Raw genomic sequence first — 18,364 nt, 5'->3', positions numbered from 1 at the left:
TGATAATATTGTTTTGTATATGTTTAATGCTACATTTACACTTTAAACTAGAGATAGAGAACAGAAAACAGAGGTTCCCGAACAGAGAAGAATAGGTCCTGCAGTTCAGAAGCTGCTGGTTCAGTTGGCCTTTGTCTATGTGGGTAATTTAGAGGTATTACAAAAGTCTTTCACAAAAACATGGTGTTAAAAATGCCTTTTATTCATTTGAATATTTTGATTTGATCTGCCTTGGACATTATAATATTATTGTAGGTAAGTTATGGAGATTGGTACTAGTCATTTCTTATTAATATTGTCTCTGAAAAAAGCACAGAGCAATACTATGAAAAGCATAAAGAGGATCTTAAAATGATTAAAAGACTGTTTTCTTTGTAATTTAAAAAAAAACAATGTACTGTATGATACACTGTTGCATCATAATGCAACAGGCAAATAGAATTAAAAATCTCCTCATATCCATCTTGAGATTTCTCTAGGCAAAAAGTGAGTCCAGGTGACTAAACATTTAACACTGTGCTGAACAAGTTAACTGCTGTCTACAGACTTTTTGTCCATTAGCTTTTAATGGTCTGGCATTCTGTACAAGGTGTAGTTTCAACTAGTGCACAATGCTTCCTGAATATGCTCTGTATTGCTGTGACACTATGGAATAAGCAGATTTCAGATAATGGAGGAATGTCATCATGATATCCGAGATATTGAATTTTCTGTGATGCTGATCGCTTATCCCTGCAGTCATATTGCTTGCTGATGGAGCTGGTTCCATTTTTTCTTTTTTCCCTTTATTCACAGTTACTTAGTGCATTACGTGGATTTATACAGATTATCAACATGACACAGCTGTTATAGATAAATTTGATTTTTTAAAACACATTAATGAACCGTATCAAAATGTCAGATTTAGTTTGTTCTCTCACGTGTGCATCTTGTAGCCAGGGGAGATAAGTGAATCCAGGCTTTAAAATGCGAAACAAAACATTGGAAAATCTAAAGGTCAGCCACGGATTCTATTTTTAACTCAGATAACATTGCTGAAGGTCACGAATGAAAGATGAATATTTGCTTCTTCATAACAGATGACTAGTAGCATGTAATTCACTCTGAGAATAATGGAACCTGTGTGTTTTCAGGGAAATCAGATCAGCTTTGTGAGACGTTTATATTTCTGAATATTTAAAAACTGAAAGACTGAACAGGAAAACTAAATAAATAGAAGACACCAAAATGCTATAAGGAATGGAGCAGTTAGACATAAAACTAAAGCTTAAAATTACAGAGATTAAATTTTGTTCTCCTGGCTGGGCAGTTGTGCATTACCATTTCAAACTTGCCACTCTTCACTGTCAATGATAAACCCTCTGTGTGATCCATCAATTACCTGGCTATAAGACACTTCCTAGGCTCACACTCTTGGAAGATGAACCACTCTAAATGACTATCCCTCCTACGCCACCAACTTTAAGATTCTAAAGTGTGCCTTAGCCAGAATAAGTAGCCAATGTTAAAACTTTGGATGTTTTAAACCACTGGATAAAATGAACATGGAACTCAGCCCTCTGGGGACTACCACAAATTGAAAAATTGAAAAAGAACCACAGCCTGAAGATTTTATTTTGTTAACTTGTTATTTGTAAGTAATGCCCCACACCACACAATTCATATTACTGCCTGGAGAAATAAATGTTCTATTTGATTTAAGGACAAAAATCTTTGTGTGTGAAATGTTGCCAATATTTGAAACAGATTTTTGTAATATGTTTAAAATGTACTCAAGAAATATTCACAAACATTTTAACATTTTATTCCCTTGCCATGTCTCCTGTGCCAGTTCTTAAACTGCGGGAGAGAAGAAAAAAATAATTTAGAGAAGGGATGGCCGTATCAGTTGTCAAAATGTTTTCAAAAGGAGGGCAATTTTGCAGCAATAGATAAGAGCTTCAAAACTGGCCAAGAAAGAAATTTGAGTTCATAAACCAACCTTGTAAAAATCTTTACTGCATGGTAGAATTTACAGTATGAGGAAATTCCCATTTCAAACAATATAGTTTTGAATGAAAAAAACAACAACAGGCACTTCAAAATATATTACCTTATAAAACATATTGCCTGAAATACAGATTACTTGATAATTTACCGTATTTATTTCCCGGACATATTTGTTGAGGTTTGTCCAGGTGAAAGGAAGCAGATGCTGTGCAGCTTGCAAAAGAATCTACAATACATGTCCATCATGATATTCCTACACTTCTAAACTGAAAAATAGATCTGCTTATTTTAATTTAGCAGGTAGGTTTTATTTTGTAAAAACATCATTAAGACAAGGATGCACAATACAAGATAAATTACCCACGGATAACAGAATTATTTGGAGCTAGCTCCATATTTTATATTAGTTAGTTAAATCTTGCCATTAATTTCACAATCGCAGGGGAAAGGCCCCATTGCCTTTCTTTATAGTGTGGTCTGGGAAGTGTTCCATGAAAGAAACAATAGCTCCCTCTTTAACATCTCCGTAAAAATGTGGCAAAAGCTTAATATCTGTTCCAGAAAAAAAAACTATAGTCTGGGTCACTAGAAAGATTTGGGTTCATTCCAGCTTAAGTAAAGTAGGTCATCTGCTTAGAACAAGCATAATGTTGTGGTGTAAAGGATAATCTTTGCAGCTTTACTGGCACTTGTGGCAGTTCATCTCTTAAAAGAAGATTTCAATGTCTGACTTGGACAAAGGAAGAGAGCAACTGTGTCTAGATTCTGTGTCTGAGGTACGGTGTTTAGGATGAACCAGTTTGCTGATTTACTTTCCAATGAAGTAATGCTGTCCTCATAAAGCTGACAAACAACAAAATGGTTATATTGCTATATGACTGAACAAAAGGTCTAACATACTAAATTACAGAGCAGTAATAAATCAGTGATCAATAATAAAGAGCAGTGATCAATCACTCCAAAATATGCATTCACTGTAAGGATTTCAAGGATCACACAAGGTAAGAGGTTTTCTCTTTCTCACATTTATTATTTCATAGAAAAATTACACTTAAAAATTACATAAGGTTCACACACTATTACAATTAATACAGAATTACCCGAGTCTAGCAGCTTCATACTTCATGTTTACAGTATGTTAAAAATGTTAACAGTCTTTCAGAACTGTACAGTGATGACAGGAGAGAGAGCACAAGCAATCTGGCAGCTGTCCAATGTGCCAGCACAAGGCAATGTGCAGAGGCTCATTCTTCTACTATGTTGCTGGTTTGCAAACACTACAAGAGTGAAAAACAGGAACAGCTTTTTCAAAGCATCTTTATTGGACAACTCAAATTAAATTCCACATTAAAGAGTGTGCCTTCTGTACTTATTGAACAGTGATATACATTGTGTAGAGCTGCAGAAATAGTCACACCCTTTGTTTTAATTGGTTAATTGACTAAATCTCTTAATTGGAATAAACCGATTACTTGTTCCTTTGCAGACTACGCATGCTGACGCAGCTACCCACCTGAACTAAATCAACCAATTCCTAGGATGGGCTTGATAAGCATTCAACAAAATGAAATAATCTGAATTGATATTGTGCTCAATAAATCAGAGAATATTTTATGGAGATTTTGATTATCAATACTTTGCAACAGATATATGCCTGTGTATACACATTCACACAAGGTACAACTGTACACAGTATACACAGATTTTGAGAAAACAGGTGACCAGTAGTGGCTACTGTACCTCACAATTGAGCTACCTTTGAAACTAGCCTCATTTTCGTATACTGAACAATTAGAATCATACACACATTTAGCCTGGAGACTTATTTAGCCCAATTTTATCTTCTCATAAGGTCATTTGTTGCTGATGATTTAAATACACCTCAGACACCAGCTGGACTGACATTTTGAAACCCAGCTTCATGATCACAAAAACTTCATGATCGATCTCTTTTTCAGTAACTCAGACTTAAAGGACTAACTCGGTATTGAAATGCCCAGACACAAACTTGCAATTCTTCTTACCCAGAATATCGTCTTACAGCATTTTACAATCAGTATGTTTTGCAGTCATTTTACAGCACTTTCCTTACAACGATTGAGTAATGATGTGGTTCATAGTTGACTAGTACTGATAACTACCTTGGAAGTTTGTACACAGTATACAAAATCTCTCTTAAAATATAAAACTCTTCTGGTTTTTTTTATACTCCGGAGGCTGCAGCTGTGCAGTTACCTGCTGCTGTTTCCATGAGTTTAAAATGCCAAACTTTGATTATCTGCCAGCTGCAAAAACATCTTCTGAAAAGCTTATTTTCAGGAACTGTATAAAATACTTCATACTGTATATGTTGTTCCTTGGAAAAGATTATATTATATATTTCTGCATTGTGTTTTTTGTGGGTCAATCTTAAAAAAAAGTGCATAATTAAGTAAACCCAAAATAACATCAAAATTACCTGTACCTATTACAACCATGCACTCCAGGGCAGAAGTGCAAAGTAGGGCTTTGAGTTTTGGCTTTGTTATGTACAGGTTGTGGATTCAAATCTAAGTAAAGATTTGAAGGAACGAGTAATAGGTTTATTCCATGCTGCAAAGAAAAGAAAGAAAACCAACATCTTTTGGCTGTGGAGCCTTCTTCGGGCGTAAGAAAGATAGGGCAGTCAGCAAAGATAATATAGCATGGGAAAACAGAAGCCAGGAGAGAGGAGGAGGCGGGAGCAGGGGAGAGGCAGAGTGGCCAATCAAGTGGTGCGAGGTCGAGAGAGGTGAGGAGAGGTGAGGAGAGGAATCGAAACCTGCAAATAAATAGAGAGAATTAGGTTTCTTAACTTCTATAGCAGAAAGACATCAGAAACTAAAATTATCCTGAAACTTGGTTCACACCTTCCCCCTGCTCTCAACGAGACTTGTTTTCTTCTTATTCTTTCTATTCATTTTTGGTTGCTATATTATCTTTTCTTACACCCGAAAAAGGCTCCTAAGCCGAAACATTGTGTTCTTTCTTATCTTTTCAGCATGGGATAAACCTATTACTTAATCTTTTGCAGCCTACGCAGCCTGAACTACTTCAAGTAAAGATGCTGTTATTATCCCCAGAAAAGTAATATTAAAATGACCTTCAATTAAAATGGAAGGTAATTATTACCTTCAAAGTTTCAAATCAAAATCCCTAAAATAGGACAGATAATATATTGTAAATCAGAAAGCTCTTTCAGTGTTCCATTTACTGCAGGACAGAATGGAGACTCTTTTAATCTCAGAGTAAAACCTGCTGGCTAGTTTTTACAAAAGTTTAAAAATCAAATATAAAACAGAACTGTCAGTATAGTAAAGGCAGGGTAGTTTCCTCCAAAATAACTGACAAAATTCACTGACCAAGATCCAGATTACATTAATACTTTGACAAAATTAAAGCTACCAAATCCCAGCACTGGGATATTTATTGGCCTTCATGCAGTGCTCTGCTTTGCTGCCTAACTTTTACACAGCCTATCCACCATCCTGCAGTCTGTTCCTTAGTGCGGTACTATGGAACTTACAGATGATCACCTGCCAGTTCATGCTGTTCCATGATAATTAAGTTGGACAATGCCCCAGCAGTCCCATGAGGCTTTGAGTCAGGATGGGATTTTAAAACTGCTCTAATTGAAATAAGTTCTTGGAAATTATGTATTTCATTTATAATGTTTTGTTTCAGTGTAACAAACTAGTGACACTGACTATTGGTTCACCATTCCTTCCCCACTGATCAGACTGAATTATACTTCTTCATCAGGAGATATTGCGCATGTTGAATCAATATAACAACGTTCTACCAAGATTTAATTTAGAATATTGTTCAATATTTGGTCATCCAGATACAAAAAAGATACTGCTGCTCTGGAATTAGTCATAAGGAGAGTAACTAGATACATTTCTTGCCTTAAATGTCCTAAATTTACAAGCTAAAAGAACTAGGTTTTTAATCTTGAACAGAGATTGAGTCACGTATTCAAACTCCTCAAAGTCATTGGCAAAGTCAAGCCAGAGAACCTCTTCCAAATCAGCAATGAAAACACTACCTAGTAGACACAAGTGGAAAGTATGTTAAAGTGCATATAGGAGACACTTCTTTATGTAAGGGATTGTGTAAATATGGAACAAGCGAAACCAAAACATTAACCTTAACGTGTACAGTATTTGCATATGAAAAATAATAGAGCTATGGGGTTATATTATATATTATATAATTGTATTATAATAGTATTATATTATACCTTGTAAGCACAAATCTTGAGACATACAGTATACTGTAGTGTACAGAGTAATTCTGATAAACTATCACCATATTTAAATGCAAAGAAAAATCCTGTATTTCAGATTGCCAGCTTCTTCTGCTTTATATAATATCCTACAGGTTGAAATGTTTAAACAGAATTCTCTTAAATATTTTTAAATTTAAGATGGGTCTCGGACTCCTTACCAGCTGCTATTGTTTAACATATCCATACATTTAGTTATTAATAATACTTTGACATTTCTAAAAGTGTTTAATCAACTAAACTGGCCATGCCTTAAAATGTCTACTCTATAGGACACAGCCATAGATCATAGTTCACAATACAATATTCATCTTCTGCATTTCTGAGGTCAGAAATTTCATTGACATGTTTATAATTAAGTTCTTAAGACAAGTTTTGCAATTTCAAAACTCAGTGGAAGCCGTGGAGGTTTGACAGTAATTTGTAATGTAGAAAAGAAACATAGTAACAAGATTTGTTGTTTGAGTGTGCAGTTTCTGCCTAGAGGAAGATATATACTAGGTCTAAATCTTTATTTTTGGAAGTTATCCAGTCATATAAAAGTACAAAAGTATGAGAAACAGGCATACACTGCTTCTTTGTTTTCCAATAGCAGTTTCGTTGTCATGCTGTTCTATTTTGGAGGTTAAATAACAAAACATGTAAAAGTTCTAAACCCTTAAATCTTAAACTAAATTAGCCCTTGAACTTTGCTATTATGTACTCTGATATAATCCTATGTTCAAACAAGTATAGAAGACATTTTACAGTTTTTGTAAAGTTTTCAAATGCTGCATATCATCAGATATATTGTACTAGCTATCTCAAAATTAAACTGAACACCTTTCCTGGTAATAGTATCTTTTTAAAAGGAAGAAGTTTTTTTTTTTCGGAATAAAGAAAATTAATAATTAATTAGCTCTTGCCATTTCAAAATACATAAGAAACAGAACTCTTAACAGACATCTAATTCTATGTTTGCATACAAATATTTATTTAGCAGTGACAGACAGGTGTCCTGACCTTTGGGGTAATTAGAATAGCATAGCTAACCCTCACCAGTGAAACAGGCATATAAAGTATCTTACAAAAGACACCATTAGTGTTTACAGCCTTTCAAATAGACATGTGTAGTTCATAATATGAAAATTACACTTACATGCCAGAACACTCTGATTTATGCAGTTTCTAGCTTTCTTCTTTTCCTCCACATCCCTCAAATTTCTTAAAAAATTTAATTTTTTTAGCCTAATCCACTGATCATGCCCACTCACTCAGTTAAAGGTCCTCATTAACCTTCTAAATCCTTGCAAGAAAATGTTTAAAACATATATCATTTTCTTATTGATAGAGTTCATTTATAGTACAAATCTAGATGCACCTTGTTATAATCACTATGTATAACTCATGTTATGAATTTTCTGTGTTCTGCTAAAAAATTAGCCAATGCAGAAAAGAGTTTCAGTATTAACATGCTTTTCTGTTTAAAAACATAGTTTTTAAAGTGCCAGGGGAAAGAACAGCACAGGATACATTTTAAGCAGAATTAAACAGTTTTAAAGGTCATGATGGAAAAGCACCTAGTGTTCCACTTAGTGATTTGTGCCATTAGTGGAGGTTAAGTTTTCGTGGTTCCAAGACCACCCTAGTGGCTCAGTATTAGTCACCAACTACCTGGAAGAAAGAGATAGTGTACACACACAGTGAAAGGTCAGAGCCAGATCAGCTAGTGATATAGCAGGGTCTGCAGTGGTAAGCAAGTAAATTACACCATAAATGGTAAAATGGTTGAGAGTTAATTTGAAAATAAATAGCAAGAGTAACATCAAATTAACTATTATAATTTAGAAAAGTCAGGTGCAAGGTATGGAACCTTCAGTTTTTGTTTTCTTCCATCTTTCAATAAAAAAAAAACTTTTCACACTAAAGACATTGACTTTCTCCTTATACATACAGTATATGTTTTCCATTCTATGAGGAGGGTCAGATATTTATATTTACAAATATATTACATATAAAGTAGATTTAAAAGCATGGGTATTTTCTGTTTTCTTTTCCCAGGGAGGAACTATTGAGAAGTAGGAAAAAATATAATTAGCATTTTTCTACTTCCCCAAATTATACCTATACTGTATATTAAACCTCCAGTATTGAATGGATGATAACATTCTACAGCCCATCATGGTAGTGAGTGTGTAGTGCCTCTAATTCATTTTATTTCTAAATCATTTTCTAAATAAGAACTATTAAACATACCAGAAGTTATACAAAATCACACAATACATAAACCAAATAAATCCTAGAATAAAACAAAATTTATACATTAAGGTATTTAAGAACAGTCTCTAATGGATTTGAATAGCCTGGATCAGTAGACCTTCGATTAAATGTAGGACTGTACTCATGCAATAAGTTCTTAAGGTAACCTGGTGCCTTATATGAATACAGGAGAACCTTAAAGGCCTTGCTTAATTTCACAGGAAGTCATTGCAATTTACAGAGAACAGAAGTTAAGTGGTGATTCAGTTAAGTGCAGTTATGCATATTTAGTACTAGATGTGCCTCTTTATTCGGATACAGTGAAGTGTATTAAATGCTGATCTTTTAAAATACCCCCAGGTATTTAGGGTGTTACAGTAGACCAATCTTGATTAAATTAAGGCTTACATTGACTTCTCAGCATAATATAGACAAAAAAAGACCTTACCCTGGCAATGGTACAGTATGCAGATGGAAAAGGTATTAGCACCATCAACAAAGAATCTGAAAATCTCAACTTTGTGGAGCTGTTGTTTGGACGTTGCATCTCGATCTTAATCAGACAAGCAGATCTAAAGCACAGAAACCTCAGCAGTATTATCCAAGTCACTTTGTAAGTAAATCATGTGGGTGAATATTTTAACCAACTGGCAACATACAGTATATATGGTAAATTATAAAGATCCCAGCAGAAAACCCTGTGGAACACCCTGAGTAAATGGCACTTTATCAGATTTAAAACAGCTAGGATTTACAAACTGGCTACAACAGGATGAATACGAGCCAAACCAATTAAGTACCATCCATCCATTTTCTAACTGCTTCATCCAGTTCTGGGTTGCAGGTCAGAGAAACGCCAATAATCCCTGAATAGTTTTCCATATGATTAAGAAAAATGCCATAATTCACAGTTTCAAAACTGCACCAAAGTCCAGATAGAGATAAATATTAAGTGACATAGCGTTGCATTAAATACTTTAACAAGGTGTGTTTTAATGTAATGCATGTCTAAACCCCAAGTGGAAAGATTAAAAAATCTCAGATCAAAATATTTGCTGGACAAATTGGACAACAATCTGGAATTAGACTCTTCATGATTGTCTGAAGCATTCTGCATGAACTCGCAAAAACACATAGCATTTAGCATTAAACATGTTTGTTTTTCAAACTGCCCCCTATTGAATTCCTACAGCATTTAATTAGCTGGTAAAGCAGGGGATTGCAACCATGAATAGAAGGTACAGTATTTTTTTCCTAAAGTCAATTTGTTTTTCCAGCATTGATCTCTTTATTGCAATGCATTAACAAGGTATTGCTGCATTCTAGCAGAATGTCTCATAGTCTCTACAGGCATTTCTAGTTCAGCCCCTATCCTTACATGCCCTAAGAAAAGAGGTTGAATTAAACCAACATTCTGCTTTATCCATTACAAACTTTTGGCAAGTTTGTAATAAAATGTCCTTCTGAGACAAAGTAGAATACTCCACAAAAAGGGCACATCTGACATCTAATTTCTGTGATGTAAAATGCGATTCTGTATATCATAGTTAATGAATATCCTAAAATGAAACACCTGAGAGGAGAAAAAAGACTATATGTGAAAGATCTGGGCAATGTGCAACAGGAAAATGCTAAATAGATGTTATTTGATGTTAAGACTCAAAACACTTATTATTGTGGTTAAAACTTAAAAAAAAAACTACAACTTAAAAACTTGGCAAATGTCACCCTCTATACTGGTATTTTGAAAGGTTCCAGAAACCCAAAGTAGATGCTATACTGAAGGTTTATAATGTGTTGCTGCATACTGTATTTCAAAAGGATTGTCCAGTCAGTGAAACATGTCCTGTTCAAACAAAAATTAATGAACATGTTTCTGTTTTTGAGAATTCTAGAAAGATTGATAACATTGGACTTATATTAACTTTTATATATACACACATATATATATATACTTGGTTTAAGTAGGAAATTAATATAGATTAATTACAACATCAGAAGAAACACAATGGCAAAATCTAGCCTATTCTAAGTGAAAGTAGATAATTAAGAATAACTTGAAAAGTTGGACCTAACCAATACATATTTATGTTACTTTTATCCTTGTTTCACACTGCAGTCTAGTGCCAGTCTGATGAATCTGGCCATGTGAAAATGCCTTCATATAATTCAAAAGATGATGGTCATGTTTGAGACAAGGTTATTAAATGTCTTCATCCACAAAGTGCTTTCTACCAGTAGTTGCTGCTCCTGAGTTATGGTCACGCAGTTGAGAGTACAGTACATCTGAAAAATGACCTGGGTCTGTCATTCCATAGGAATACAAGGACGCACAGAAACACAACTGGGAATGGTCATATATTGCTGGTGGATGGAATCCCTAAAAGCAAAAAAAGGAAAAAAGAATTTCAGATAACATCAGAATATTACATTTACTTTTGTACAATGTAAATTAAATGTACTGACAGTGAACATATTCTCGTGAAATTACAGAATTAAACAATGCAACTTATGTGCCCCTTCAGACGTCTCAGAACTTGGAAAATAGTTATATCGTAAGTCTTTCAGAAAGTTATAAAACAGAAGATCTTTGGGTTATTCAGTCTTTTTTAAATCCATTCACGGCCAACATGCTGCAGTGGTTTTATCTTTTGAGTGAAATTCAAGTTCTTGTCTAAATCTGTCCCAGGGTACCTTATTACTTTGTTCATGTCACCTCTGACAAACTGGGCTCAAAAATGGCCTACATGTCCTGTATGAAAACAAATATGGTAGATTGATGCACAATTCAGGAGATCAGCTACTTAAAAATGAAATAGTGTACTTCCCTAAAGGAGAGTTAGCCTGGACTGAGAAAAAATAGTGAACGAGCTAATAGATTTACTCCTTCTATGTTACAAAGAAAAAGACAAACCTCATAACGGAAGAGCCAATTTTACAGAGGGACCATTCAAAACACAGAATGAACCCAAGTGTTTAAAGGGACATGAGCTTCTTTGTTCGCTTACTCTCCTTTTTGCCTCGGGGGGTGAAGAATAGTGAAAATAATTAGGGTCTCCATTGTACAACTGTGCTTTATTTTTGATACAGCAATAGGAACTTTGATTTGCAGTCAAAGCTACTGGGTAAATATTTATTTTGGAATATTTCCATGACTTTCTGCAGCAGAGAATAGGACAAGAAATGCAAGTGGGCTACAGTGACTTCTAAGAACATAAAAGCCGCCAGCCAGACCAAGGTATGGGAAAAGGACAAATAAACAGGCAGCGCAGAAAGAAGCACATGCCATAGCAAGACAGGGCTGAATGGAGTATTGCTGTAGCTTTGAGTCCCACGTGGGTCCAGCGGGATACGTAGTAAGGGCAGACAGAGAACTGAAGGAAGCAAAGACAAACTGTACAAGCTCACAGAAGACACTCTGTTGTTAATACTGTAAATACAATGGAAGTTATGTCAGGGCACAGATGTGATGGAGCTCTGGAAGGAACTTCAGACAACCATTCCTGTGACCTACAGTACTGCAGTCCTTCAGGTAATTAAACCTGGAAACAGTGAACTTAGGCCAATGTAATGCATAATCAATTCAAGCTATTAAGGTAGAACAATGCAAGCAATCAATAGTTCATCTGGAACAGCATTATGACTTTTACTGCAATAAATGAAAACAAAAATTCTGACATAAATACTCACAGATATGTCTGAAGGCCTCTGTAATTTAAGTATTTCCTTCAGATCATACAGTACCTGAATTCCATTTATTGCTTTTTTTTATTTCTGATTTGATACTAAATACATTTACTTACTTGTCTGGATCCCACGTGAGCTAATATGATTGAATGGTTTTACAAATCATTCTAGGGGTCAAATTTAAATTACTTGCTCATAGACATCACTTTCCATCTTGAAATGACTGTCCATTCAGCAAATGAGAAAATATATTACAGCCAGCTATGTGCACAGTAAGTGGTCATCGGACATCACATTGTATGACACTGGTCCTTTTAGGAAAAACAAGTGAGTGTCACTTCTGAAATAACAGAGGCATGTTCTACATTTAAAACAAAATAAGTTGCCCTCCAGAAAGAACACTATTTTAATAATTATATATTAAATCATTTCAGGATCCTAACACGTAAACTCCGGTATATGAACAGATAAAAGCCCTGAAATTACTGTACATTATCTTTATAATAATATTGATACCTACTGTAGGAAGATTTAAATCAGTGACAAAACTGCATTGGCATTTTTCACAGTTCCATTGAAAAAGATTACCTTTCTTCATCAAGACACTTCAGATGTGAGTCTCTATGTCAGTGAACCCAGGCAGAAGCTCCCCATTGGCTGAGCTCCTGGGGGGCAACATTTTGCTCTTGCTGGGATCATCCCTTGGTTTGGGTCTCTGAAACTGCCCATGCACATATGGGACAAAGAAGAGCACCACGCCCCCAACCATCGGTGGGACACCCGCAAGGTAAAATGCCACGTGGTAGTTTCCAAACCAGTCATGGAGCAGCCCTGTGGAATTAAGTATTAAGAGAAGTAATCCATAAGTACATGCAGTACAATTAAGTTCAGTAAATACAACACTGAGACAGCGCAACTCCATCATCACACCTCATTCAGTCATGTACTCAATCTACTGAAAAATCAAAACCTTCCTTCTATAGTTGAGTCTCTTGTGCATTTGAAATCAATCCATTGTTAATCAAACAGATAATCCGGGAAATAAAATGTAAACCAAAATGTAGAAATGTAGACATGGAAAGAAAATGTAGCTTCTGTGACTTTTATTATTGACTTTAAAATGCTACACCCTGAAATTAAAACAGTAAGAAGACAGATCTTCATTTTTTGACATAGTTTGCAGTTTGGTATTAGTCTTCATAAAACACAGTACTCTGGGAAAATATGCATCTCTTCCAATGATATCTGGTTTAATTGAGTCACAGACTGCAAGAAAATATACAAAATTAAAATGAATTGATTAGAAAAGCAGTCAAGATCCTACTTAGTGGAAGCACCTTTGGCCGCAATTATAGCTGCAAGTGTTTTTAGATATAATCGGTGGTTTCAGCAAAAGTACTTATCGTATCAATGCTCTTCCATCTGAGAAAGAATCTGCTTGAGTTGATTTTTTTTTCCCCAGGAAGAACAGGATCCCAACCACCATAGAAATGTCCAGCTTTGGTTTAAATTTATGTTTTTCTGTATGTTCTGTTTGCAAAGATGACTACATTTCTGCAGAAAATTAAAATGTCTGCTGCACAGAACCTTCTAATAACTTACACACTGTTGTCTAACATTTTTAATTTTATTTTCCATTTAAACTTGTGCTTAACAAATTTAATTAGGACAAGGGCAAAGCTTTCTTAGCACATAATGAGAGGATAGGGATCATATCTATAAAAGAGTGCCAACATAGATTTGGTCAAATATAAAAGCTTTTGCAGCTGGCTCTTGGCAAACATTTTGCACCGTCACGCCTCAATCAAATATTGGATCTTTTTTTGCCTTTTCCTTTTTCCGGAAGAACATAGATCTGCTGCAAAACTTAACAGAGGTCCAACCATCATCTCTTTATCAGCATGACACTGTAACAGGGTAGCTGTCATTGTGATAGTAATTTGCATGTTAGTGGTGCCTATGGACCCACATAATGTATTAATTGGTTGAGAAGGTTATTATTATTAGAGATTGGAGCAAATGGGGGCACATGGGTTAAATGCTGTGTAGCTCGATGTAGTGATCCTCGTTACCAGTCTCTTTAAGAATGGTTGAGATTGAGAAAAGAGAGAGACATAGCAGGAACTGGAAAGATCAAAGAGATCACACAGAGAGAATGTCCACGAACAAACTCACTCATTCAGAGCCCAGTTTAACAGCAGTCTCCCTGAGATTCTCCTGATAGAAGGCTAAGAGGTGTCTCTTGTTTAAAGGTTAGTAGTAATTCATGGTTAGGTTAAGAACAAGGGAAAGAGACAGGGTGAGCTTTCTGGCTCCCAAGACACCAATATCATGCAAACTACCTTAACTTTGACATCTGCCCTGTTACAGATACCCAGATCCATCACACAAACAGTGCTCTCACAAAGATGATAACCTTTGCAACTGCAGTATGATTTCAGTGTTGTGATACCAATGGGAAGGAAACAATGAGAGAAATTATTGAGTTATGGGAAATTGATGGATGGATTTCGCAAACAATAGGACTACAATGAAATATTTCAATCAGAGGCTAAGACATCAACTTCCTTTAGTAGTTACTTGCTTTTAATAATTGACAGGAAACATCAATATATTACTCCTGCTGGTATGATTTGTACATCATTTGTAACCCTAGGTCCAACCTGAGATGTTCTTGGTGTTTTAGGATCCAACTAAATCATTAGTAAATGTCAGTCATACTAAGGAAAGGTGATGACTCTGCTGAGAGAGCAAGCAGCTGGTTGTGGGTATAGGTGAGTTTAGAAAGAACAGAGAGTTATATATATATATCATCATGTGGCTCAAGTCCTCCTCTAGTGCAACAGGGATCATTTGGTTCATAAGATGACATGATCCCTTAGAAACTTCTAAAAAGCCTTGAGTTTGCCCACAGTAAATCCTGGCCTTTTAGTACTAAACATTGAATGTGAGGTGCTGAGTGCCTCAGGACAGGGAGGCACAATGACATAGCTCTAGTTCTACCCTATAAAATCAGAATCTCTTAAAGGAAAAAAAGTCACATATAGTAATAGAGCAGAAAGATCTGCTTTAACTGAGTGGAGGATCTGCTACAATATCCATCCATCCATTTTCTAACCCCTTTGTCCAACTTAGGGTCACAGGGGAGCAGGAGCCTATCTCAGCAAGCAACGGACGCAAAGAAGGACACACCCTGGAGGGGACACCAGTCTGCCGCTAGGCACACGCAGACACAGACACAAACAGACATTCACATCATGGTCCATTTTCCCAGAAGCCAATTATCCTACCAGTATGTTTTTGGACTTTGGGAGACAACTGGAGCACCCAGAGGAAACCCATGTGAACACAGAGAGAACAAACTCCAAGCAGATGGTACCACAGCTCCATCCAGCTCCAGAATTGAACCCAGGGCCTCAGTACCATGAGGCAGCAATGCCAACCACCGCTTCAATATGTTCTTATATATTACCTAGCATAAGGGTTTCTGTTAAGCAAATACACAAATAAATGTGTTTTGACCACGTGCAATGATTTAATTTTTGGTATAATTAAGGTGCGGTTCTCAAAGCCATCCAAGAACCAACAGGAGGAATTCAGTTCCTATGGATACCTATGCAAATTCACAGACCACCTGAAAATCTCAGTGGTTGCCGTGCTGAGGAAAGCTGAGGACATCCTGGCTGACTGAAGTCTGCTTAACCCTTGAAGTACTTGGCCATGAACACACTGGTACTTTGTTAACTCTGGTCATAGTCAGCGAATATGAATTCTTTCAGCAGGTCCTTGTTAATTCTGCATCCTCCACAAATATATGTGCTGACAAATGACATATATTAACCAGAAAACAGGTATTTAACATAGTGGTGTTGACATCATTTCTCTCATTGTATTAATTATTTTCACCTATAAAGAACACTCCCTAAAGATTATAAAAAAAAAATAGTTATGTTGCACTATGACAATTAAGCAGTGATAACTGTGTATCATTTCATGGTATTTTGGTTGTAAATTTTAAAAATGAGCTCTATCCTAGATCAGGTGCATCACTGGAAACTGCAAATTTTGTATCAGGAGTAAAATGTTAAAAAATGCTGAGGTCATTTTTTAGACGTAAGACTTTAGGAAAACAATGAAATTCTCCTTGAGTCTGTCTGGAGCATTCCACGTCCGCCTTTAGAAACAGAAATTGAATGACTAATTCCTTATAGGCTACTGACCTCATCTACAGCTGTGAGAGGGTGATATTTCAATATTAATACTGGTATATGATGTAACCAGACATTGCATCTAAGGCCTTTTTTAAACACTGCATTATAATATTTATAATAACTGCTCTATTCTGTAAAAGCATACTTTATAATAGTTTTATAATTTGGTTTTGAGGTTCTAAGAGGAAAAACTGCATAGCAAAATATGATAAACACCAAGGTAAGGCCAGTAATGTATTAATCGCTCTTTAGCTGTTTAAGTTTAAAATTGCTTTTACTTAAAATTGCATAATATTTGAATGGATCCAAGTATTTTAATTACTAACAGCAGTAGTCCACTTTGGTTAACCAACATATTGTAATCAAAGAAACCCAGATCACTTGCTTCTATCCAAATGATAAGCCTATGCACTATGTAGTGAAGGAAATGTGGGGCACAAAAATGGGTTGATGAGCATTGCATCCAGCAGATGTTTGCAAATTGAATCAAAATAAAGGAAATTATTTCGAAAACTTGAATTATCCAACACCTTGCCTTTTGCATATAAATTCTGAAATTTCTGTCTGTTAATCGTTGGGATTAATTTTCACTGACCTGCAATGGGAGGGCCTGCAGTCATTGGCACAGCCATGAGACCCAAGAGGTAGCCAATGGCCTGGGAAGCCTGCATTGGTCCCACGAGCTCGAAGGCAATAGGGGCCATGATGGTGATGAAGCAGCCATCGCACAACCCCAGAAAGAGGCAAACAGCGATAACCCCCTCAAACACACGGCACTGAGGTATCATCATGGACATCAGACCAAGTACCAAAAAGGAGGCCACCTGCCAAAAGAGAACATTAACATTTTCACCATGCAATAAATTCCTGTTAGAATTCTGCAGCCTCGCTCCACAATAGATTAAAACTTTAACTTGCTGCTGAAACAGGAACAAAACGCTCGCAATAATAATTGGGCATGATTAGTAAAGCGGAGTTATAGCAGTATGAAATGACAAGAAAAGAAAAAAAAACACTCACTGTATATCTATGAATGGTGAAATTACACAATGTCTGTAAAAATGACACCATCCTTTTGGATTTTCAGTTACCCGTATGATTAAGTTCTCAGTAAACACACACACAAGATTAGCAAATATGCATCAGAAAATCAAGTACAAATCTGCATTACGAGGTTTCTCTTCAATTCACATGGAAAGAAAAGACACAGAGGACCATAGAAAAAAAGAACTAGACACACTTCATGTCAACACTTTTGTTGTGGTAGTAGACATGAAATTAACCTTACATATACTGTACATTTTATTTCTAGGTTTATTCCTGACTTATGTAGAGTTCAGTCAGGTATTATTACTTTATGTTAACAAAGCAGGAATCTGTGAAAGAATCCTTGACATTCTCAGACAGTTGGACCTTAGAATATACAGGACATTCTGTGTTGGTGTTGAAAATATTCCTACACTTTTCCTAGTAGTTAAACTGGGTAGACCCTATCTATACCCCATAAGATTTTAACCATAACATACTCAAGTTAAATGTCACACTTTTTTCATAACCAGTTTTTTAAATTTCTTCCAGATTTTGTTTTGATGAGGGCATAAAGGAATCTACTTAAAGACCCATAACCTTTATCAGTGTAGCTTTCTGCAGCAACAAATCATCATCGGAGCAGTGGCTCTGTGGCTAAGGATCTGTGCCTGTGGCTGGAAGGTTGCTGGTTCAAATCCTGCAGCTGGCAGAGGAATCCTACTCTGTTAGGCCCCTGAGCAAGGCCCTTAACCCCAACTGCTCCAGGGGTGCTGTTCAATGGCAAACCCTGTGCTCTGACCCCTGGCTCTCTCCCTGTCTGTATCTCATGGAGAGCAAGCTGGGGTATGTGAAAAGATAAATCCTGATGCAAGAAATTGTAAAGGGTTAATAAAGTGATGTTGTT

General features: G+C 36.0%; 1 protein-coding gene across 4 annotated transcripts in view; it reads right to left on the bottom strand.

Moving 5' to 3' along the window:
* Positions 1–9,988: 9,988 nt before the first annotated feature.
* The window catches only part of slc16a2 (solute carrier family 16 member 2), a 56,772-nt gene continuing 48,396 nt past the window's right edge, over positions 9,989–18,364 (bottom strand). For all 4 annotated transcript variants that reach the window (XM_015351089.2, XM_015351088.2, XM_015351087.2 and 1 more), the window contains 3 exons: positions 17,027–17,255; positions 12,809–13,051; positions 9,989–10,913 (listed from right to left, as the gene is read on the bottom strand). In XM_015351089.2, coding sequence (XP_015206575.1) covers positions 12,828–13,051; positions 17,027–17,255 — 453 coding nt within the window. In that variant the 3' untranslated portion in view covers positions 9,989–10,913; positions 12,809–12,827. The remainder of the gene's footprint in view (positions 10,914–12,808; positions 13,052–17,026; positions 17,256–18,364) is intronic.

Source organism: Lepisosteus oculatus, chromosome 8 (assembly GCF_040954835.1).
Source record: "Lepisosteus oculatus isolate fLepOcu1 chromosome 8, fLepOcu1.hap2, whole genome shotgun sequence".
NCBI classification, from domain to species: domain Eukaryota; kingdom Metazoa; phylum Chordata; class Actinopteri; order Semionotiformes; family Lepisosteidae; genus Lepisosteus; species Lepisosteus oculatus.
The sequence above is the reverse complement of the archived record's forward strand: the minus strand, read 5'-3'. Positions and strand labels throughout refer to the sequence as shown.